Raw genomic sequence first — 24,361 nt, forward strand, 5'->3', positions numbered from 1 at the left:
GGAGGGGTACGAGGAGGAAACTGCAAAGGTGCTATTCAATTTACACATATTGTTGCTGCAATCTCTCTCTATATTACTTTTTTTTTTTTGTGAAATCTGAGATCACTCGAGCTTAAGACCTTTATTCCAATTACTAGTTTCGACAGAATCCTGCTGCCATCTTTGGATTGGCATTACATTTTGCATATATGTTCATTTATATGTGTCATTGACATTTTGAGAACAAATTGTAAATACGAGGGCGGTTCAGAAAGTAACCTCCGATTGGTCACAGTGCGGGTTGTGGGGGGAGTAGCGACGCCATCTGTGCGTTCACGCACTCAACAGGTCAGTCGGCATCAAGCCGTGGTCGAGTGAACGTCGTACCTGCGCTAGTTTAGTTTTTGTGGCAGTTTGAAATGTGTGCTGCAATAGAAAACCCCGCCAAATGTGAAGTGCGTGCTGTCATAAGGTTTTTTACAGCCAAAGGATATTCTGCAGCAGCTATTCATCGTGAGCTTTGTGCCGTGTACGGACCAAGAGTTATGAGTGAAGGAGTTGTCCGTGAATGAGTACATTTATTTAAAAGTGGATGAGAAAACGTTCATGATGAAGAGAGGAGTGGTAGACCATCATTGGTGACTGACGAACTCGTTCAGACAGTTGATGCAAAAGTTCGTGAAAATCGACGTTTCTCAATGTCGGAGTTGTCTACTGGTTTTCCACAGATTTCTAAGACTCTCTTGTACGAGATAGTGACAGCAAGATGCGGTCACAGGCTGGCTCCAGGCACAAGCGGGTGAATTTTATGCAGAAGGAATTTCAAAGCTTGTGAAGAGATACGATAAGTGCCTCAATCGCTATGGAGACTATGTAGAAAAATAGTGCAAAGATGTAGTTGTAAGATGTATATATTAAAATATTTTTATTTAACTTGGTGTATTTTTTTTAAATCAACCGGAGGTTACTTTCTGAACGGCCCTCGTACATTAAAAAAGCTCCATATGGTTTGTCATTTATAAAACAGAATGCTCGCAGATGGGTAGTCAAATGAATAAATGATTAAAGAACACCATCCATAGTAGCAATAGTGTTAAAATTACACGCCACATCGACGACCTTATGTGTACTAAACTCCACGTGGTGCTGAAACTTCCTGGCAGTTTAAAACTGTGTGCCGGTCCGAGACATGAATTCGAGAACTTCCCCTTTCGTGAGCAAGTGCTCTACCATCTGAGCTACCCAAGCATGACTCACGACCCACCCTCACACCTCTAATTCTGCTAGTACCTCAACTCCTACCTTCCAAACTTCGCAGAAGCTCTCTTGCAGACCTTGCAGAACTAGCACTCCTGGAAGAAGGAATCTTATGGAGAGATGGCTTAGCCACAGCCTGGGGTATTTTTCCAGAATGAAATTTTCACTCTGCAACTCTGATATGAAACTTCCCAGCAGGTTAAAAATATGTGCCAGACCGAGGCTCGAAGTCGGAACTTATGCCTTTCGCAGGCAAGTGCTCTACCACTATTGGTGATACAGATTTTGTGCTTTTACTTTTTATTCATTTGACAACCCATCTGGGAGCATTCTGTTTTATAAATGACAAACCATGTGCAGTTTTTTAATGTATTTACATTTTATTCTCAAGATGTCAGTGACACATGTATGTGAACATATATGCAAAGTGTAATGCCAGTCTGAAGATGACAGCTTGATTCCGTTGAAATTAGTAATTGGAATAAAGGTCGTAAAATCAAGCTATCTTGGCTTTCACAAAAAATATATAGATATGGCAATGCAGTTGAACTACATATGACTTGGTTTTATATTCCATATTCGAAACAACATAGATCACTAACAAAACAAATTTTCAGCATTATTTGATTATTTTTGGTGTTTTGGTGCGCTGATGATATAATTTTTATCTGGTACAAACTGTCAGCATATGGACAGACACAGCCAATTTCACAGATCCCCGAGTTGCAGACAAGCACTACGAATAGATTGTTATTCACCTAGCTTTCGGCCAAAATCTTCTTCAGAATAGGGAAAACACGTATGTAGTCATTTACACAAGCAAGCACATCTCAAGCGCACATGACAGCCATCACTGGCAGTTCAGACCGGAATGCGAGTGTCACTTGGAATGAAAGCAGCAATGTGAGGGAGAGGAACGTACAGGAGGAGGAAGAGAAGAATGCTGTCTGGTGGAGCATGCAGGAACTACATGGACGCATGACAAGATCCCCACTGAGGTTGAGAGGCTGTTGGACAGCAAGTCGGGGAGTGGGGGGAGGGGGGTAACTCACCTCGGCACTGTTCAGAAAAGATGGTGATGTTGGTGAGGATCCAGATGGCCGTGGTTGTGAAGCAGCCACTGAAATCGAGCATGTTATGTTCAGCTGTATGTTGTCACAGGGTGGTTGGTTGGTGGTGGCTGTTTATCCTGGTGGCCACCGCCAAACTTTGCCAAGAGCAAAGTAGACCACACTGTGGCACAACATGCAGCTGAACATAAAAGACTTTTCATTAAGTTTCGGGTGTGCAGCTGCAAGAAATCTCCTTCTTCTTCTAATATTTCAGCTGTATAACGTTCAGCCACCTTCAGAGTGAGCCGCAAGACTGCCGCTCCAGTGCTCGCTTCGTCTCTCTATACTGTTGTACCGCGCGACTGCGCATGCGGCCACAGATGCAAATGCACCAGAGACGTTGGTCGGTGGCAGAGACGTGCATAATGCGTGAGTGGTTTCTATGACTCCGCAGTTGATCTGTGTTGGCATATCGATATATCATTGTGAGCTGCACTGTGACGATGTCTTTGTGAGTTTATTACAGCAAGTGCCGGATTCCGTGATTTATCAAGATTGAAACCACTATCTCTATTAATTAAATTCGTCGTCAAGCAAATTTCAATTGCCTCCTTCACTATCGAGTCCCAAAAGGATGATGTAGTTGCCAAAATTTTTCGACCTTGTCATACAACATACTGTGATCATTATCAATACGGTGCTCTGTCACTGCCGACTTGTTAGGTTGTAAAAGTCGTGTGTACCTCCAGTGTTCTGTACATCTTTCTTGGACAGTACAAGTTGTTTGTCCAGTCACATGGAATTTTGTAAACTCCAGATTTTCGGAGCAGCAAATCATCTTTGACGGAGCCCAAGAGTGCAGCTGTCTTGGGTGGAGGGCGAAAAATCACTTTCGCTTTGTGGCTGCCGAGAATGCGTCCTATTTTTGATGAGAGGCTACCCACATATCGTAGGAAGGCCATCGATTTAAAGGTTTCTTCACCTTCTTCTGCTTTCTTTGTGACCTCTTTCCGTTTCATTTTCAGTGCCCTCTGTATTTCTTGTGGAGAGTACCCATTGTCTTCAAATACTCTTTGTAAGTGGGAAAGTTCATCTTGCAGACTAGTTTCGTCAGAAATAATATGCGCTCTGTGGGTCAAAGTTCGGAGAACACTCATTGTCTGGGCAGGATGGTGGCAGCTATTTGCACGTAAATACAGATCGGTGTGCGTCGGCTTCCTATACACTTCATGTCCCAAAGTGCCATCCTCTCTGCGCCGAACCAAAACATCCAAGAATGGAAGGCATCCCTCCTTTTCAATTTCCATTGTGAACTTTATTTGATCGTGGAGGGAGTTCAGATGTCTTAAGAAGTCTTGCAAGTTGTCTTCACCATGGGGGCAAACTACAAAGGTGTCATCAACATACCTCCAGAATACCGTGGGTTTCAAGTCAGCAGATTCAAGCACCTTCTCCTCGAAGTCCTCCATAAATAAATTGGTCGCCAGAGGGGATAAGGGACTACCCATGGCGACTCCGTCCGTCTGTTCAAAAAATTCGTTGTTAAATAAGAAATATGTGGAGGTCAGAAAATGTTTAAATAAAGCTGAAATCTCTTTGTCAAAACTTCTTTCAATAAGTTGTAGAGATTCTGGAAGGGGAACCTTTGTAAATAAAGCCACCACATCAAAACTAACTAATATATCAGACGGGTTCATTTTCAATGATTTCAGTTTACTAATGAAGTCAGCCGAGTTTCTTATGTGGTGAGTACATTTTCCCACAAGAGGCCTCAACAATGATGCCAGATGTTTGGCAAAGTCATAGGTCGGAGAGCCTATGTTACTCACTATGGGGCATAGAGGAACATCTTTCTTGTGGACCTTTGGTAGTCCATAAAGTCTAGGAGGCACCGGACCACTTGGTTTCAATCTCCGAACAACTTCTGGTGGAAAGGGAGAACCATTCAGAAGCGAAACAGTTTTCTTTGCCACTCGATTAGTGGGATCCCTGCTGATCTTCCGGTACATGCTGTCACTCAATAAATTGTACATTTTATCATGGTATTCGTCCTGGGACAATAAAACAGTAGCATTACCTTTATCTGCTGGGAGTACCACCGTCTGAGTATCCAGGCGAAGCTTGCGTAGAGCAGCCCCCTCTGCCACAGATATATTGCTCCTTTGTGGGCGAGCCTTCATAGTTGCAAGGCATGTTTCACGTCTTATTTCCTCTGCTGAATCTGAGGGAAGTGGTCGAACAGCTTCTTCTATGGCACTGATAAATGAAGGCAATGGCAGAACCTGTGGCGTGGGTGCAAAATACAGTCCCTTACTCAAAACCATCATCGTAGCATCGTCCAAATCTCTACCTGTCATATTAATAGCAAGGCGTCGAATAACAGTTTCTCGCTGCGATGTCATCTTCAGTCGACTAAATTTTGCAGTCTGTCGGGATGTGGCCACCTCACAAATCCAGTCTGTTTTGGCCCAAGTTGTGCCATCAATCCAATTCCAAGAATCATAGGGTATCTCCACAGACATCTTCAGGTGCAGGCGATAAAAGTTCTTCAGAAACCAGGTCTAATTTTCGGCGAGTAAAGTGGATACTCTCCTTAATAACAGAAGAACCAGCTTTCGTTAAAATCTTATTCATAGACGTCGTTTTTATAAAATGTACTAATCTGGCAAACTTCGGAATTATGCCCTGGTCACGGCACCTTAGTAAAAAACTTAAAGAGCTAAGTAATCTTGCTCTCAAGTGTCGAAGCTTATCCAATCGTCGAACACATAAAACCATCTCCTCCCCGCAGAGGTACTTGACGTGAATCTTCAGGTTTTGGCATCACAGAAACTGTTCCACTAAGTTTCGGGTGTGCAGCCGCAAGAAATCTCCTTCTTCTTCTAATATTTCGGCTGTATAACGTTCAGCCATCTTCAGAGTGAGCCGCAAGACTGCCGCTCCAGTGCTAGCTTCATCCCTTTATACTGTTGTACCGCGCGACTGCGCATGCAGCCACAGATGCAAATGTGGCAGAGACGTTGATCGGCGGCAGAGACGTGCATAATGCGCGAGTTGTATCTATGCACCTACCTCTCTTTCCCCTTCCCTGCTCCTCTCCTTTTCCGTTGCCCCCACCACCACCACCACCACCACCACCACCACCACCACCACCCCCAGCCCCCCACCTCCCCCCGTCCAACTACCTGCCACTCAGCCTCCAGACACTGCGCCTGGTGACAGTCTAGTGATGCCTCCATCTAGTTCCTGCATGCTCCACCAGATATAACTCTACTAACTCTTCTTTCCTCTCACCTGTACCCTGCTGTCCCTTCCTCTTCCCTGCACCCTACAAGTTGCTGCTTTTGTTCCATATGACAATTGCATTCTGGTCCAAGCTGCTGGAAATGGCAGTCATGTGTGTGTGTGGTGTGCTTGCGTTTGTGAATGAATGTTGTGTGTGTGTGTGTGTGTGTGTGTGTGTGTTTTCCATTTTCTGAATAATGCTTTGGCTGAAAGCTAAGTGTTTAATAGATTTTTCATTGCACTTGTCTGTAATTCAATATGTCACCTTAACGATGAGTAGCTTCATTTACTTTTCCACATATTGTTGATATTACAAGCTGGAGTTTCCATTGTTGATTTCAATTTCACAGATTTTTGAATTCAGGCTGCTACGTAATGGTGACTTATTTAGTTTCATAACAAAAGAAAAGGGATATTTCACAGACGCATGTTGATCGAAATATTGTAACACTTTTGCAGCCTAGTTATGGAGACATGGAAACTCGACAGTTTTAAAATACAAGGATCCTTCACTAAAATGGGAATTCCTTACAGTTCAATCACTTACATCTGCACATTCATAGGGGCACTTTCAACTGAAATGGCAAACAGTCTCAAAAACAGATGTTAAGTTGGCAGTGTCCTCAAAACGTTTAGGAAATTAGCCTTGTAATTGGTTAGTACCTGTTTTAAAATGCAGTTTATAACACAACTATGGAAGCCTCATAATATAAATTACTGACAAAATTGTTTTAAACATATTTTTTGGGCTTTTTAAATGTTGACTTCAATATCTTTAATCATATTTTCTTGAACAATCTCTCACTCCATCTTCCTAAGAGTTCACCGAATCCATTACAAAATAACACTCTTTATTTATTACATATATTATGTAGGCACTAGTAACAACAATTCCTCAGGATGACAAGATTGGAACAGATGATTTAAAGATGCCATTCTGGTAAAACAGTTAAGTTAATAAAGCCAATATTACGCTAGCAAGCTCAGTTCTCGCCTTCCACGTGAACAGGACAGTGAAAACAGTTTTCTGAAATTTGATCTTCCGCAAGTTGTGTGGCATTTAAACATGGTAATTAAGTAAGAGGTACAGAACAAAAGCCAGTTGATGCCTATCATAAACAAAGCAAAGAAAATCATGCAAGTGTTCAATCTTCACTTTCAAGGCTTTTATCACTGCCTCTTCGACCCTAACATCCATATCAATAACCATTCCACTTACATATTCCCTTAGTTTTAGAAAATAGTGCAACCTAGTCTGTGCAACTGAAGCTGTGAATGTTCCCATTCAACCACTTCCATTTGCCATACACAGTGTGTAGATATGGAGCGTACAGAAAACAAATTCCTCACAATCATAATTTGGACTGAATAGACAGAAGAGTTTTTGTAATAACACACAGAAAACTAGTCATTTGCTTTCCCACAGAAAGGCTGCCTTGGTTGTTCAGAGTGAATTTCAAAAGCTTCTTTGTACTACCTACAGAGCTTGAAGATCAAATGACATGTCCAAAATGCAAATATAAACCAAAGATACTCAATTTTTTTTTTTACAGGATCTGCAAGGATCCCAATTTCAACCACACAATGTTGGTGACTGCCGAAAGGCAAAAAGCAATCAGCAAGGAAGTACAATGAATGATAAATAAATTAATTTTCATGTATTTGTAGCTTATAAAGTACATATGCAAATCCAAATGTAGCATACTGCACATACAGTTAGATTAATAAAACTCTGTGTTACCTTCTGAGTTTCAGCATTAGGTTCACAGCTGTGATTGATGAATCGCGAAACATTTCCCTTCACTGTAGCATCAATAATAGAATCAGATTTCAATGCCATGAAATAATAATGGCGATTCTTCTCTTTGGCATAATCCTTAGCTCGACGGCGAAATTCCTTAGGATCCAACACCTCCCCAACATATTCCATTATGAAAGCACCACTGTAACATGTTATTTGTTTTTAAAAGATGTTATATTAAGCAAAAGCATAAGACAGATAATTTTTAAATTTCTATAATTTAGCTATGAACGACAACATGCAGTGAAAACATGTAATGCTTCACAATCTCGATTCTGGGATGACACAATAAGAGTATTCAAGTCTGCATCTATATTATTATAACACCATCTCGGAACCCAGTGCCAGTTGCAGTGTACAAGAAACGAAAATTTGATTTGAAATATTTTGCATGATTATTTATCAAATTGAGAAACTTAAAATGCTTCCATAAGCTCTTTAGAGGTATAATTTTGAGCTCTTTAAGAGGTATAATCTTATGTTAAAGTCTGATACGATAAGACAAATATTACAGCTGGAAACTGTGTTTTATCTTGAGGCAGTGTAACTGACAGTGCGCAAATACATGGATTTCATTCATCCAGTGTTTGAGAAAGAGAGCTCCCAGCGATTTCCAACAAAGCTAACACACAGTTTCGAACCTTTGTGAAACTTTTTTTCACTGACACGATCCCCGCAAAATGATAAAAAAAAAAGTTTATCACTTCCAACATTTTCCCTGTTCATGCAGTCAAACTTCAGCATCAGGCATGACATTTTAATCCATTACTTATTTACTACTAAATCTATCTGCAACACAGTTTACAGGCAGTATCCACACGTAACACCAAATGTAGCTGCAAAATTCTATCATTGTACAACACACAGATCAGGAGATTTGACAATATGAACATTTAGATGCATGAGAAAACTGATGTTTTACAATATTATGAAAAGTACAGTTGCTACTCACCATATAGCAGAGATGCTGAGTCGCAGATAGGCACAACAAAAAGATGGCCACACAATAAGCTTTTGGCCAACAAGGCCTTTGTGTGAGTTGTGTGTCGTCTATTTTTGACTAAGGCCATGTTGGCCGAAATATTATTGGTGGTAGTCTTTTTGTTGTGCCTATCTGTAACTCACCATCTCCGCTATATGGTGAGTAGCAACTAGCCTTTTCATAATATTGTTACTTTCCAGCCTGGATTTTCCATTGTTTGAAAACTAACTTTTGCTTACGATGAAGTGCAAATTACCCAGTTGTATTCATCCAGTGTTTCATAATGAGACTGCTAAATGACTTCCAATAAAGTTCAAGCATTATTTCAAATCTTTCCTAAGCTTTTTCTCACTCACATGCCTAAGGGCAATTATTGAACACATTAACTCATTTGTAACGTAATCAGACATCTGAAGTGGTTTTATATTTGGAAGTTCAATTCTTTAAAGAATCAGGGGTTTACTGGTTTAATATACTATGGAATTACTAACACCATTAACTGAGGGCACAGAAGTCAGAAATTTCGTAAAAATCCTTGTGGGAATGGGAACTCTTGAAATAGCATTTTTTAGAGCAATTTGTGGGGTGCAGGACAGGAAGAGAGGGTGAATGGTGTAAGACATGTTACTAAATTAAAAATATTCATTTTTTTAAATTACATTTCTAAGTTTAACATACTTCTGTAATAGTGTAACTGGCCACCACTGCCTGAACTTTTTGGATGAAATATATTGTTCTCACTGATGTTTGAAAAATGCCTTTATCCTGCACAATGATTCATGGTCTTCTCACAGATTCTTTGACTACATTACTATTAATTCTTTTTGGGAAGGTACCTTCAAATATTACTGCAGATTCATTTCTGAATAAACTGCTGCTGAAATTGACGTCTCTTTCACTATCGATATTTCTTCTTTTCACATCATGGAGGTATAATTTAAAAACCTGAACTGCACTGCCAGACAAAAAAAAGCTAAGCACCTAGCAGTGGAGGAGGAAACAAAATAAAACCTCACAGACTGAAAGGGTACGAGATGTTATTTTGGTGATTACAAAATCTAGTCAAATTTACAAAGGACTTGAAAAGTACGAGACCACCTATCAGCATAATGTAGCATCCCATCTGGCCTGGACACATGGGTGTCAAAACCCGTTACGTCCTCTCCCGAGGCAAACTGGCCCAAAACTGTTGTAGCTGGTCCTTCTCCATATCCCTGATACTAGCACAGGGAAGGCTTTTATGTCCAACCTGGCCCTACATGTGCTCTATCGGAAACAGATTTGCAGATCTTGCTGGCCACAAGAGTACCTCAACATCACACAAACAGTTCATGCAAACATGTATCAAGTATGCATGTGCAGTATCTTATTGAAAATGGCACCACAAGACTGTCCTATGAGAGCTTAACACACAAGGATGCAGAATGTCTGTGACGTACTAACGCGCCATCAGAGTTCCCTCAGTCACCATCAGCTGTGACTGAACTGAACAAGATGACTCCCCACACCATGATGCCAGGTGTAACACCGCTGTGCCTCTCCTAAATACTGGAATAATGGGACCTCTCCCCAGGTCACCACCATACTCTCTAACAATGGTCACCTGGGATAGAGCAGAACTGTAAATTGTCACTGAACATGAAGCAATGCCATATATCAGCAAGTTCATGCTTCTCAGGCACAGCATGTTCCAAATACAGGTAATCGTGTTGTGGCATTTACAACAGCCTATAATTGGGACAGTAAATCCCTAGCCCAATTAATGCCAGTCTCTGTCCAATAGTGTCAGATGACAAAGAATGTTGTTGGGAGTCCATTATTTGTTCTTGGATGAGAGCTGCAGATTTGAAGGGGTTACAATGCGACTGGTGCACAATACAGTGACCCTCTCTTGTGGTAGTCAGACACTGTCAATCGTAACGTTGACTATGTGTATGCCTGCCCTGACATTCCCATGCAGTTCAACATCTAGCCATTGTCACATCTAAATCACCTCAAAAAACTGTATACTGCAGAATTTGACCATCCAGCCAAATCGATATCCATGATGGGGCCTCTTTCACACTGTCAGTTGCTTAAAACTCTGTCTCACATGAGTATATGGGATCTTTGTGTCCTTCACAGTGATGACTCAACATCGGGTACTGTTCCTGCCCCACATATATCCTACCATGCCTGATAACAATACTAAACATGAACAACATTGATTCACTCTGATAGCTGTTGCAGATGTCACAAAGAGTTTCAACTCAAATCATTTACATACCAACCAATGGTGTCTATGTGTTCACAGTTTCATTGACATTTGACGACTGACATTTGACCATATCTTCAAAAACGCACTCCAACAATAATGATGCAAATGTTTCCGAAGACAAATTCTATAATATTTTTAAAGTCCAGTTTTTATTTTCACATGGACTGACCAGAATGTTTAAAAACAACAATTTTCCAGCCAAGTGCTCAAACAAATAATTAGCAGGTAAAAAAATTAAACAAACAAATAATACTCAAAAGCTATGCTGGCTACCCAGCGAAGCACGCCATCCATATATATATGCTGCAATAGCAATGATGTGGTGCAAATTTAGGAGTGTTTATTACTGTAAGCTCCCTGCGACAAGGTATACATATCAGTCACAAAATATGGCATATAGGACATCCACAACTGAGAGGCACAATTAATTAATATAAATATATCTGCTTCAGATGTAGTACTAATTTATTCACATCACGACTGCTTGCAGGATGTTAAAATCCCATCTTCAGGTGTAAAAACAACTTTAACGTGCAAAAAGAGAGGAGGGAATATAACAAAATTGGAAAAACCAGAAAAGCATACTAAACAAGGTGATTCACTTACTGCAGTTGGTCATGCATAAAATATGGTCGGGCCCATCAGTGCTAGGGCTCCAGGTCACTGCATCTTAGGTGGGAAAAAAAAAAGGGAGAGGGCCTAATAATCAAACATACCTTAGGTGTAGTGTCCGAGCAATAGGACAAAGGAGAAAGAAACCAAAACCAAGTACTGTACTAACACTACCCTCCACTGTGCAGGTGCACGCTACAGCTTCCAACAAAAACTTAATAACAAGCCACTCAGAGATCTAAAAAAGTAGAGAATATGTGATGTTTTAAGGCAACAACACAATGGTGTTGTTGTTGTGGTCTTCAGTCCTGAGACTGGTTTGATGCAGCTCTCCACGCTACTCTACCCTGTGCAAGGTTCTTCATCTCCCAGTACTTACTGCAACCTACATCCTTCTGAATCTGCTTAGTGTATTCATCTCCTGGTCTCCCTCTACGATTTTTACCCTCCACGCTGCCCTCCAATACTAAATTGGTGATCCCTTGATGCCTCAGAACATGTCCTATCAACCAATCCCTTCTTCTAGTTAAGTTGTACCACAAACTTCTCTCCTCCCCAATCCTATTCAATACCTCCTCATTAGTTATATGATCTACCCATCTAATCTTCAGCATTCTTCTGTAGCACCACATTTCGAAAGCTTCTATTCTCTTCTTGTCCAAACTAGTTATTGTCCATGTTTCACTTCCATACATGGCTACGCTCCATACAAATACTTTCAGAAACGACTTCCTCGACACTTAAATCTATACTCGGTGTTAAAAAATTTCTCTTCTTCAGAAACGCTTTCCTTGCCATTGCGAGTCTACATTTGATATCCTCTCTACTTCGAGCATCATCAGTTATTTTGCTTCCCAAACAGCAAAACTCCTTTACTAGTTTAAGTGTCTCATTTCCTAAACTAATTCCCTCAGCATCACCCGACTTCATTCGACTACATTCCATTATCCTCGTTTTGCTTTTATTGATGTTCATCTTATAGCCTCCTTTCATGACACTGTCCATTCCGTTCAACTGCTCTTCCAAGTCCTTTGCTGTCTCTGAAAGAATTACAATGTCATTGGCGAACCTCAAAGTTTTTATTTCTTCTCCATGGATTTTAATACCTACTCCGAATTTTTCTTTTGTTTCCTTCACTGCTTGCTCAATATACAGATTCAATAACATCGGGGAGAGGCTACAACACTGTCTCACTCCCTTCCCAACCACTGCTCCCCTTTCGTGCCCCTCGACTCTTATAACTGCCATCTGGTTTCTGTACAGATTGTAAATAGCCTTTCGCTCCCTGTATTTTACCCCTGCCACCTTCAGAATTTGAAAGAGAGTATTCCAGTCAACATTGTCAAAAGCTTTCTGTAAGTCTACAAATGCTAGAAATGTAGGTTTCCCTTTCCTTAATCTAGCTTCTAAGATAAGTCGTAAGGTCAGTATTGCCTCACGTGTTCCAATATTTCTACGGAATCCAAACTGATCTTCCCCGAGGTCAGCTTCTACCAGTTTTTCCATTCGTCTGTAGGGAATATGTGTTAGTATTTTGCACCCGTGACTTATTAAACTGATAGTCCGGCAATTTTCACATCTGTCAACACCTGCTTTCTTTGGGATTGGAATTATTATATTCTTGTTGAAGTCTGAGGGTATTTCGCCTGTCTCATACATCTTGCTCACCAGATGGTAGAGCTTTGTCCGGACTGGCTCTCCCAAGGCCATCAGTAGTTCTAATGGAATGTTGTCTACTCCCGGGGCCTTGTTTCGACTCAGGTCTTTCAGTGCTCTGTCAAACTCTTCACGCAGTATCGTATCTCCCATTTCATCTTCATCTACATCCTCTTCCATTTCCATAATATTGTCCTCAAGTACATTGCCCTTGTATAGGCCCTCTATATACTCCCTCCACCTTTCTGCTTTCCCTCTTTCCTTACAACTGGGTTTCCATCTGAGCTCTTGATATTCATACAAGTGGTTCTCTTTTCTCCAAATGTCTCTTTAATTTTCCTGTAGCAGTATCTATCTTACCCCTAATCAGATAAGCCTCTACATCCTTACATTTGTCCTCTAGCCATCCCTGCTTAGCCATTTTGCACTTCCTGTCCATCTTGTTTTTGAGACGTTTGTATTCCTTTTTGCCTGCTTCATTTACTGCATTTTTATATTTTCACCTTTCATCAATTAAATTCAGTATTTCTTCTGTTACCCAAGGATTTCTACTAGCCCTCGTCTTTTTACCTACTAGGTCCTCTGCTGCCTTCACTACTTCATCTCTCAAAGCTACCCATTCTTCTTCTACTGTACTTCTTTCCCCCATTCCTGTCAATTGTTCCCTCACGCTCTCCCTGAAACTCTGTACAACCTCTGGTTCTTTCAGTTTATCCAGGTCCCATCTCCTTAAATTCCCACCTTTTTGCAATTTCTTCAGTTTTAATCTACAGTTCATAACCAACAGATTGTGATCAGAGTCTACATCTGCCCCTGGAAATGTTTTACAATTTAAAACCTGGTTCCTAAATCTCTGTCTTACCATTATGTAATCTATCTGAAACCTGTCAGTATCTCCTGGCTTCTTCCATGTATACAACCCTCTTTTATGATTCTTGAATCAAGTGTTAGCTATGATTAAGTTGTGCTCTGTGCAAAATTCTATCAGGCGGCTTCCACTTTCATTTCTTAGCCCCAATCCATATTCACCTACTACGTTTCCTTCTCTCCCTTTTCCTACTACCGGATTCCAGTCACCCATGACTATTAAATTTTTGTCTCCCTTCACTACCTGAATAATTTCTTTTATCTCATCATACATTTCATCAATTTCTTCATCATCTGCAGAGCTAGTTGGCATATAAACTTGTACTTCTGTAGTAGGCATGGGCTTCGTGTCTATCTTGGCCACAATAATGCGTTCACTATGCTGTTTGTAGTAGCTTACCCGCACTCCTATTTTTTTTATTCATTATTAAACCGACTCCTGAATTACCCCTATTTGATTTTGTATTTATAACCCTGTATTCACCTGACCAGAAGTCTTGTTCCTGCTGCCACCGAACTTCACTATTTCCCACTATATCTAACTTTAACCTATCCATTTCCCTTTTTAAATTTTCTAACCTACCTGCCTGATTAAGGGATCTGACATTCCACGCTCCGATCCGTAGAACGCCAGTTTTCTTTCTCCTGATAACGACGTCCTCTTGAGTAGTCCCTGCCCGGAGATCCGAATGGAGGACTATTTTACCTCCGGAATATTTTACCCAAGAGGACGCCATCATCATTTAATCATACAGTAAAGCTAAACACAATGGTACATATGCAAAATTAATCAACAGGGGATAAGAAACAGTGATGAAACATAACAGTAACAAACTATAGTAAATAAATCATCATAATATATGTTGGATACATTATGGGCTCAAGTGCAGGAAAAATATAAAATGTAAGCAGCAAAATAACATGATTGGGCTGAGTGCCCTGCATTATGCAAAACAATAATTATGTGGGAAAATAGTTAAAAGGCAAAAGAAAAAAACAAATGGCATTTTCGAAAAAGTACCTTAGACATTTCTAACACATATACCAACTAATGAGTTGGTACCCATCATTGAGAATAGCTTAAAGCTAAGCTTGACCATCAATTTATTGGCGAATTCAGAACACTTCTCAATCTGGTGTTGAATCATAATTGCAGAGTTAGTGAAAAAGAAAGAACAGATTTCAGTCGGTTATTACACACAGATAGAAATAAATTGCACACATCACTAGATAGAAGAAAGTCAAAATTTTATGTTCACACAGACATTATATAATACACTCAACACGAGCACCATGTGCCGCTTGAGAAACATCAAAATTGTATTCCACTTCATTCCACACGTGGATCAAAGGATTCCTGTTGTCTGAATCAGAATCTTCGACAATTCAATTTCTAAGATCTTGCCATAGGTGAGACAAAGACTGTCTTTTTATGAACCCTGACAGGAAACCAAAAACAATGAACAAGATCTTGTTGCCCACCTCTTCCAATTCACTGTTGTAGGATGGTGTTGCTAAGATAACACAGTGCCTTAAGAGTGCACATGAGGTGGTGCACCATCATGTATAAAAATGAAATGATTGTAATCTTCATGAAGTAGTGGAAACAACCAATTCTGCAGATGACATTCTGTGACAGATTCCTTCGTAAAAAAAAGACAGATCCATTAGCTTTGTGAATAGAAATGATACAAAACACATTCAGTTTCAGTGACTCTCTTTCAGGTTCAATGGCAATGCCAGGATTTTGTGACCACTAAATTCTTACATTATCACAGTTTACTTTACCGACACATGAAACATCAATTCGTCTGAAAAGATGAGTCATTCGAAAAAAAAAGTGTCGTCTGTCATATCCTGGAGAATTGAAATGCAAAATTCATACCTTCTATTATGGCCACCGGGACACAATTGCTGCTGTAACTGCGAACTGTAAGGCTTTATATGCTGGCTTCACTTCAGAAGACACCACACCACTGTTTGAGGAAACTGAAGTTCCTGGTCTGCTCATTTTGTGGACTTCCAAGGGCTCTGTGTGAATGCATCTCATGTACACCTGAAACCTTCATCAGACATGCATGGCCAACCAGTGCTCTTCCCTTTGTATATGCAACCAAATTCCAAGAATGTTTTATGCCAGTCATAAATCTGCTTGTGCAGAGGTGGCTTCTTGTTGAATCAATGCACAATGCACAATGCATGTTGCACTTGAACAATAGATCGGCTTTGTGCAAATTCCAACACACAAATTGGATTTCTCTCATTATGTAGTCACCATATTGCTACAACAAACAGCACAACTGTATCATAACTTTGAACTTTTTTCTATCCAGTGAGGTGTGGAATGAGTTTCTATTTTAAACAGTTTGTCTGTAATAAACAACTGAAACCTGTTCTTTCCTTCTGAATCACCCGGCATTTCCAGTTTAATAATGTAGTTTACATGCAAACTGAATGGCTGGCTGTTGACTCATCCATAGCAAGCATTATCACCAATGTTTTTGTTGGCCACATTGAGCATCAGTTCTTTTTGTTCCGGCCATATCATTTACATAACACAGTGGGTTACCAATGGTATGCTGACAATGTACTACTTCTGTACAATGGTTCCAGTGAACATGACCAGCAATTTTAGCAAGATCTAAATGACACGGATCTGAATATACAATTTACACTTGGACATGACAACTTCTCCTTACCATATTTGGATCAAGACAACAAAATTATGTATAGTATTTATAGAAAAGAAACAACTATATATAGTATCATTCACAGTTTGTCCAAAAAATGACAATCTAAGCTGGCTTCATAATGGGCTATTTTTCAGTATGCCAGTTAAGTTCGGTTCAGTTCACAAGACTCTATAAGAGAACTGGGAGTTATCAGATACATAGCACATACTAATGTTTACTCTATGCAAACAGCAGACACACACAACCAACAGGTACAGCATAATAGGAGTAAGGAAAATAATTATGGGATCACTCTCACACCTACTTTGAAGGATAAGTATAAGGTGTCTACAATGACATATACATCTACACACATAATTCACACACCATCCTATGGTGCAAGCCAGGGGGTTCCTGTTCCACTACTAGTTATTTCCTTTCCTATCCCACTCGAAAATACACTGAAGGAAGAAGATTGTCTGTATTTCTCCATATGAGAATAATTTTGCGGTCCTTATGTGAAATGTAGGTTGGTGGCAGGAGAATCATTTTGCAGTGAAATGTAGGTTGGTGGCAGGAGAATCATTTTGCAGTCAGCTTCAACTGCAGGTTTTCTAAATTTTCTCAATAGTGGTCCTCAAAAACAATGTCGCCTTCCCTCCAGGGATTCCCATTCGTGTTCCTGAAGCATTTCCGCATTACACCTGTGTTGACTGAAACAACTGGTAGCAAATTTAGCAGTCCACCTAGAATTGCTTCCCTATTTTCCTTTAACCAGACCTCATATAAATCCCAAACACTCAATCAGTACTCAAGAATAGGTTGCACTAGTGTCCTACATGCTGTCTCCTTTACAGATGAACCATACTTTACCAGAATTCCACCAATAAACCGAAGTCGACCATTTGCTATACCTACCATAATCCTCAAATGCTCTTACACCAAGATATTTAAACAATATGACTGTGTCATGCAGGACACTACTAATGTTATACATCTGAACACTGTGGATTTGTTTTTGCTACTCAACTCCATTAACTTCCATTTTCCTACACTCAGAGCTCGCTGTCATTCACCAAGGCAACTAGATTTCTGAAAAGCGTTTGACACAGTATGTCACTGCAGACTGTTAACTAACTTACAAGCATAGTCATGGAATAGGTTCCCAGATATGCGAGTGGCTCAAAGACTTCTTAAGTAATAGAACCCAGTATGTTGTCCTCGATGGCAAGTGTTCATCAGAGACAAGGGTACCATCAGGAGTGCGCCAGGGAAGTGTGATAGGACCACTATTACTTTCTATATGCATAAACAGTGTGGCAGACAGGGAGGGCAGCAAGCTGTGGTTGTTTACTGATGATGCTGTGGTGTATGGGAAGGTGTCAAAGATGAGCAAGTCTAGGATGATACAAGATGACTTAGACAAAATCTGTAGCTGGTGGGATGAATGGCAGCTATCTCTAAAGTTAATGCAGATGAGTAGGAAAAACAAACCAACATTCAGATAAAGCATTAGTACTGTCCTGCTTAACAAAGTCATGTCATTTAAATATCTGCACATAATGTTGCAAAGCAATATGAAACTGAACAAGCATGTGAGGACTGCAATAGGCAAGGCGAATGGTCGAGTTCAGTTTATTGGGAGAATTTTAGGAAGGTGTGGTTCATCTGTAAAGGAGATAGCATGTAAGAGGCTAGTGCGACCCATTCTTGCATACTGCCCGAGTGTTTGGGATCCGCACCAAATTGGATTAAAAGAAGATATTGAAGCAATTCAAGTCAGGCAGCTAAATTTTTTTGTTACCAGTAAGTTCGAACAACATGCTTCACGAACAAAATGCTTTGGGAATCCAAACTGGAATCCCTGGAGGGAAGGCAACCTTTTTTCTAGGAACACCATTGAGAAAATTTAGAGAACCAGCATTTGAAGCTGACTGCAGAATGATCCCACTGCCGCCCTCATACATTTCACACAAGCACCACGAAGATAAGATACGAGAAATTAAGGGTCACACAGATGCATATATGAGGTCTATTCAAAAAATTCTGGAATTCTGTCCACAAAACTTTTCCTCGCTTACCTTTTACTTATTGTGCATGGTCTCCTTCGAAATATTCTCCTCCACAATTGATTCACCGCTTCCAACACTGTTTCCACTTCTGGAAGCAGTCTTTGTACGCTCTTGCTGGATCGGGTGGATTTTCTTTTATCTCATCTATCGTTGCATAACAGAAGCAAAACGAGGATAATGGAATGTAGTCGATATAAGTCGGGTGATGTTGAGGGAATTAGATTAGGAAATGAGACACAAAGTAGTAAAGGAGTTTTGCTATTTGGGGAGCAAAATAACTGATGATGGTCGAAGTAGAGAGGATATAAAATCTAGATTGGCAATGGCATGAAAGCGTTTCTGAAGAAGAGAAATTTGTTAACATCGAGTATAGATTTAGTGTCAGGAAGTCTTTTCAGAAAGTATTTGTATGGAGTGTAGCCATGTATGGAAGTGAAACATGGACGATAAATAGTTCGGACAAAAAGATAATAGAAGCTTTCGAAATGTGGTGCTACAGAAGAATGCTGAAGATTACATGGGTAGATCACATAACTAATGAGGAGGTATTGAATAGGATTGGGGAGAAGAAGAGTTTGTGGGACAACTTGACTAGAAGAAGGGACTATGTTCTGAGGCATCAAGGGATCACAAATTTAGCATTGGAAGGCAGCATGGAAGGTAAAAATTGTAGAGGGAGACCAAGAGATGAATACACTAAGCAGATTTAGAAGGATATAGGTTGCAGTAGGTGCACAGGATAGAGTAGCATGGAGAGCTGCACCAAACCAGTCTCAGGACTGAATACCACAACAACAACAACATCGTTGCATATCTCCATCCTTTCAAACGGGTTTTCAACTTTGGAAATAAAATAATGTCCACAGGGGCCAGGTCTGGAGAGTACAGACGATGAGGCAGCACTGTGATTTCGTTCTTTGTGCAATAGGCAAACAACAGGGTTGAATGTGCACGTGCATTATCGTGATGCAAGAAGAGCCACAAATTGTCTTGCCAAATTTCAGGCAGCTCCTTCTCACATTTTCTCGCAGTCATCGCCAACACATTCCGATATTACCATCGATTAACAGTTTGTCACTGTGGCACAAATTCACCATGAATTAATCTTTCATAGTCAAAGAAAACTATTGGCATGGCTTTGACATTTGATCTTAAGTGACAAGCTTTCTCTGGCCTAGGAGAACCTTTCCCAACCCATTGTGTAGACTGAACCTTATCTTAACATCATAACCGCAGACCCACATCTCATTACTAGTTATGATTCTCTTAAGAAACATCTCACTCTTATCTGTGCAATCCAAAAGCTCCTAACAGATTGAAAGGCGAAGGTCTTTCTGGTCTTGACTCACGAGCATTCCAAGATGCTGTGTCAGGATTTCATGGTGTGAGCCAAATGAAATATTACATTCTTCTGCAATCTCTCAGACAACCAGTCTTCAATTGGCACGCACAATTTCGTTGATATTCCTGACATGAGCATCGTTGGTACACACAGACGGATGTTTTAAATGAGGGACATCTTTAACTTCCGTCCAGCCATTTTAAAGCCATGTGAACCATTCATAACATCGAGTATTGCTTAAGCTCTCATCACCATGGGGTTCCTGCATCACTTGGTGTGTCTGTAAAGGTTTTCTTGAATTTCACACAAAATTTAATGCAGATGCATTGCTCCTCAAACTCTTCCATCTCTAAATTTGCAAACTGTGTGGCACAAAATTCTACTCAATACACACAAAATTCTACTCAATACACCACTGAATAATAGCTAACAGATATACAACTATGAAACTTCCTGCAGATACATATGAAACACATGCGGTAGTGAGGGCAACCGAATATTGCTCCAACACACCACTGGTGTGAAATTACAGAGGTTCCAGAATTTTTTGAACAGACTTCACAGTCATTTTTCCCTCAGTCTATCTGCGAGAGGAACAGGAAAGGAAATTAATAATAGCAGTACAGTGTACCCTCCACTATCCACCATACAATGGCTTGCAAAGTATGTATGTAGGTGTGGAAATTTTGTCTGAGTTATATTGTATCCTCATACAGTGACTCAACTTCAACACCTTCCCGTGCACCCCAGCACCATCAGCAAACAACTGCAGATAGACAAAATAAATCTCGGGTGAACAGCCTGGTATGAACGTGCATAGGACACAATATTTCGGCAATCGACCATGTTGCCATCATCAGGTGTGCTGATGTACTGACCGGCAGTGGGCCAGCGCCATGTATATATAGGACAATCCCCCTCCCGCTCCTCCCTCAGGCGCTTCCTATGAGTCAGTGCAGTCCGCGCCCTGCGCGCGGTCCAAGTACAGCATCCGTTCTCCCGCTGTCTGGGCACTGCGTCCTAGGTCTTCTCGTTCAGAAGGGTCTGCCTGTACCGCTCTCATTATTCTTCCCTCCTCCCCCGAAGTCGGTAAACTCTGGGAAATATCCTTTTCCTTCTTAATCGGGGTGATCGCGGGTTCCCACGTCTTGCAAAGGATGTAACCCCTGTCACGATTTAGTTGTGGCTCCCTTACTCTGATCTCTATGGCTTCTTTCATGACACAGTCCCAGTATTTGGAAGTCTGCGACAGGACTTTGGTTTGGTCATAATCCATGCTGTGGAGTTCCGAGAGGCAATGCTCAGTGATTTCCGACTTACTGGGCTGTTGCAGTCTAGTGTGCCATTTATGTTCTCGGCATCAGTCCTCAATGGTACGAATGGTCTGCCCTATGTATACACTACCGCATTGGCAAGGTATCAGATAAACCCCTGATTTACGTAGACCAAGGTTGTCCTTGAAACTACCAAGAAGGCTCTTGGTTTTGCTTGGAGGACGGAAGATCATTTTCACTTGGTGTAAAATGCGTCTAATTTTTCCGGATAAGGCCCCACAAAACGGAATAATAGCCAAGGCTGCCTCCTCTGAGGTTCATCCTCAGTTTCCGCCACTGCTGCAGGTGTGGAATGTAGAGCCTTCCGAATTTGCCCTTCCTTGTGACCGTTCCTCCGAAACACGGTCTTCAGATGGTCCAATTCTTGTTGGAGACTGTCCCTTTCGGAGATGGTGTGAGCTCTGTGTACAACAGTTTTAAGCACGCCATTCTTTTGTGCCGCGTGGTGGCAGCTATCCATATGTAGGTAAAAATCGGAGTGCATCTTCTTCCTATACACGCTGTGGCCCAAAGTGCCGTCAGCTCATTTTGTAATCAAAACATCTAGGAAAGGGAGCACCCTATCCGTTTCAATCTCCATGGTGAACTTAATATTTTCATGTCTGGAGTTGAGATGTGTGAGGAAGTCTGCCAGTTTATCTCTTCCATGTGGCCAGATAACGAAGGTAGCATCCACATATCTAAAGAAACAGGTGGGTTTCCTGAGAAAGTTGGTAAAAAAAAAAGGTCACTATAACACCTGGATTTTACATACTGAATCAGCTGGTCCTATAAGTGTACACGGCACACAACCCACAGCCACAAACTGCACCCAATGGCAGATGTTATCAGATTGTAATGACTGCCTTTACATTGCACAAACAAACATGCATTCACTATTTGGTTCAAAGAACACCAGGACTTAAATAATTCAAGATCTGTGTTAACTGATCACCTACAAGCACACAAACACTTTATCCCTGACATAAATAACGTAAGTATCCTCCATATACATCTGACGGGGCGATTCCTTGATTTATTTGTAGAAATGGAAATTTTATACAATTTGAATCAGAACCCAATATACAGGGTGATTCATGAAGATATGCAAATATTTTAATAAGTTATTCAACAAGTAAAACTTAAGAAAAAAATTCATATAAACATAGGTCTGCATATGTTTAGTTATGGAGTTACAGCTAATAAAAGATTCTGCCTGAAATTTAGCAGCTTCGCTAATCTGAAGCAATCACAAAACTGTAAGAGGTGAAAGTAAAGCACAATTTCCATTTATTTTGTTGATATTGGTCTGTTGAATCTAATAAAACATGTCTATCATCATCGTCTTCACGTATGAAGCACATGTACTGATTATGAACGCTAGGTACAGAATCTGTCTCCCATAACATTCGAAATACTCAACTAATGGTTCGTGCATTCGAAATCCCCTGAGTTGGATAACGTATGCAATATTCGTTAACTGCAGCTGTAGCATTACCATCACATTTGCCATAAACAAACACCATATCATCCATCGTATTCCTCTGTCATAAATATGAAATGCATCCCTATTTCATAAAAAATCTACACACTACAACACTTGCTACGTGGTTTCACTTAAATACACTGTTGTTACTATGTTCTTTCACTGAACAATACAGAAAACTAACTCAATTCAAGGTTAGGGAATGACTGAAACAACTCACTAACAGTTACCAACAATGAAATACATGTTTCTACATTCTTAATGGAAACAAAACAAATTTACTTGCATAATAATCTTTGCTTCCCTGGATGTTCTGGAAAACTAATGTCGATACATGTCTGGGACATGTTTTATTAGATTCACCAGAGCAATAACAATAAACTACACGGAAATCATGCTTTACTTTAACCTCATACAGTTTTTCAATAGCTTCATATTAGAGAAGTTGCTAAATTTCTGGCAAAATCTTTTATTGGCCGTAACTCCGCAACTAAACATTTGCTGACCTATGTTTATACGAACTTTTTTCTTTAGTGTTACTTGTAGAATAACATATTAAAATATTTGCTTATCTTCGTAAATCACTCTGTATATGCCAAATGAACATATCACACTGAAGCTTATGGTTCTGTTAGACAACTATGAGTTTCTTAAATAATACGTTACAGGTTCAAGCCTATTTATCTAAACACCCATTTGTTTACCCATCTCACCTCCTAATTATCTTTCTAAATCATTACTTATTTCTACAATGCAGACTGGCTCACTCCAGTTCATGTTGTTTAATTAATTAATTAGATGCTTAAATTGCTACATTTACATTTTAGGTTTTTATAATGGGTATTTTCTTAAATTCCCAGTTATTTATTTGTTTTGCCTTTTAAGCATTTTTCCATATCATTATTATTTTGTTTAACAGGGTCCTCAGCCTGGTAATATTGTTTTTCTGCTAACATTGCAACACTTAAATTTTAAATGACATTGTTATTGTTTTCTATAATACAGGGCACTCAACCTAATAATGTTGTTTCACTGCTTACATTGCAACACTTACATTTTAGATTTTTCTTTTTTTTTCTAGCACTTGCGCAATAGTTACCATTACTTTTTATCACTATTTTTCACTGTTTCTTATTCTCTATTCATTATGCCTATGTAACATTGTCTTGTTGCCTTAAAACATCACATTTTACATGTCTGTGAGTTATCTAGCTTGATGAACTACCAGTGCTTGTTTATATTTTATTATCCTTGTAAATGAACTATTGTTAGTGTTTGGAACAGTCAGTCCCAACCAATGAGGCCGAACAGTCAGTTCTTGTTGGCATCCATAGCATGCGACTGCACAACGGCAGACAGTGCATGTACAGTATTTGGTTTAGATTATTTCTTCCTGTCTCCTATTGCCCAAATGTTACACTTTAGGTGCATTTGATTATTAGACCCTCTCCTCTTCCTTCTAGTTCCATCTAAGATGCAGTGACCTTGGGCCCTTGCACTGACTGGCTGCACTTTGTGATAATACACGGCCAAGTACAAAAGTCATTAGTACAACTGAAGCAAATATACACCAATTTAATCAAACTTGCTGAAAAGAAAAGAAATGAAATGAATGAAAACATTACGGGAGAAATCAATGAAGATATCATGAAATAATATCAATGGAAACTAGTCAGAAATTGTGAAGTTATATAATGAGAATGTTGTGACAAATCAAAATTTTTTGAA

At 40.1% G+C, this 24,361-nt stretch overlaps 1 protein-coding gene across 7 annotated transcripts in view; it reads right to left on the minus strand.

The window, feature by feature from the left end:
* LOC126235770 (uncharacterized) overlaps positions 1 to 24,361 on the minus strand; it is a 272,353-nt gene that overhangs the window by 197,475 nt on the left and 50,517 nt on the right. For all 7 annotated transcript variants that reach the window (XM_049944566.1, XM_049944568.1, XM_049944570.1 and 4 more), the window contains exon 5: positions 7,315 to 7,516. In XM_049944566.1, the coding sequence (XP_049800523.1) occupies positions 7,315 to 7,516 (202 nt within the window). The remainder of the gene's footprint in view (positions 1 to 7,314; positions 7,517 to 24,361) is intronic.

This window comes from Schistocerca nitens, chromosome 2, assembly GCF_023898315.1.
Source record: "Schistocerca nitens isolate TAMUIC-IGC-003100 chromosome 2, iqSchNite1.1, whole genome shotgun sequence".
In the NCBI taxonomy this organism is placed as follows: domain Eukaryota; kingdom Metazoa; phylum Arthropoda; class Insecta; order Orthoptera; family Acrididae; genus Schistocerca; species Schistocerca nitens.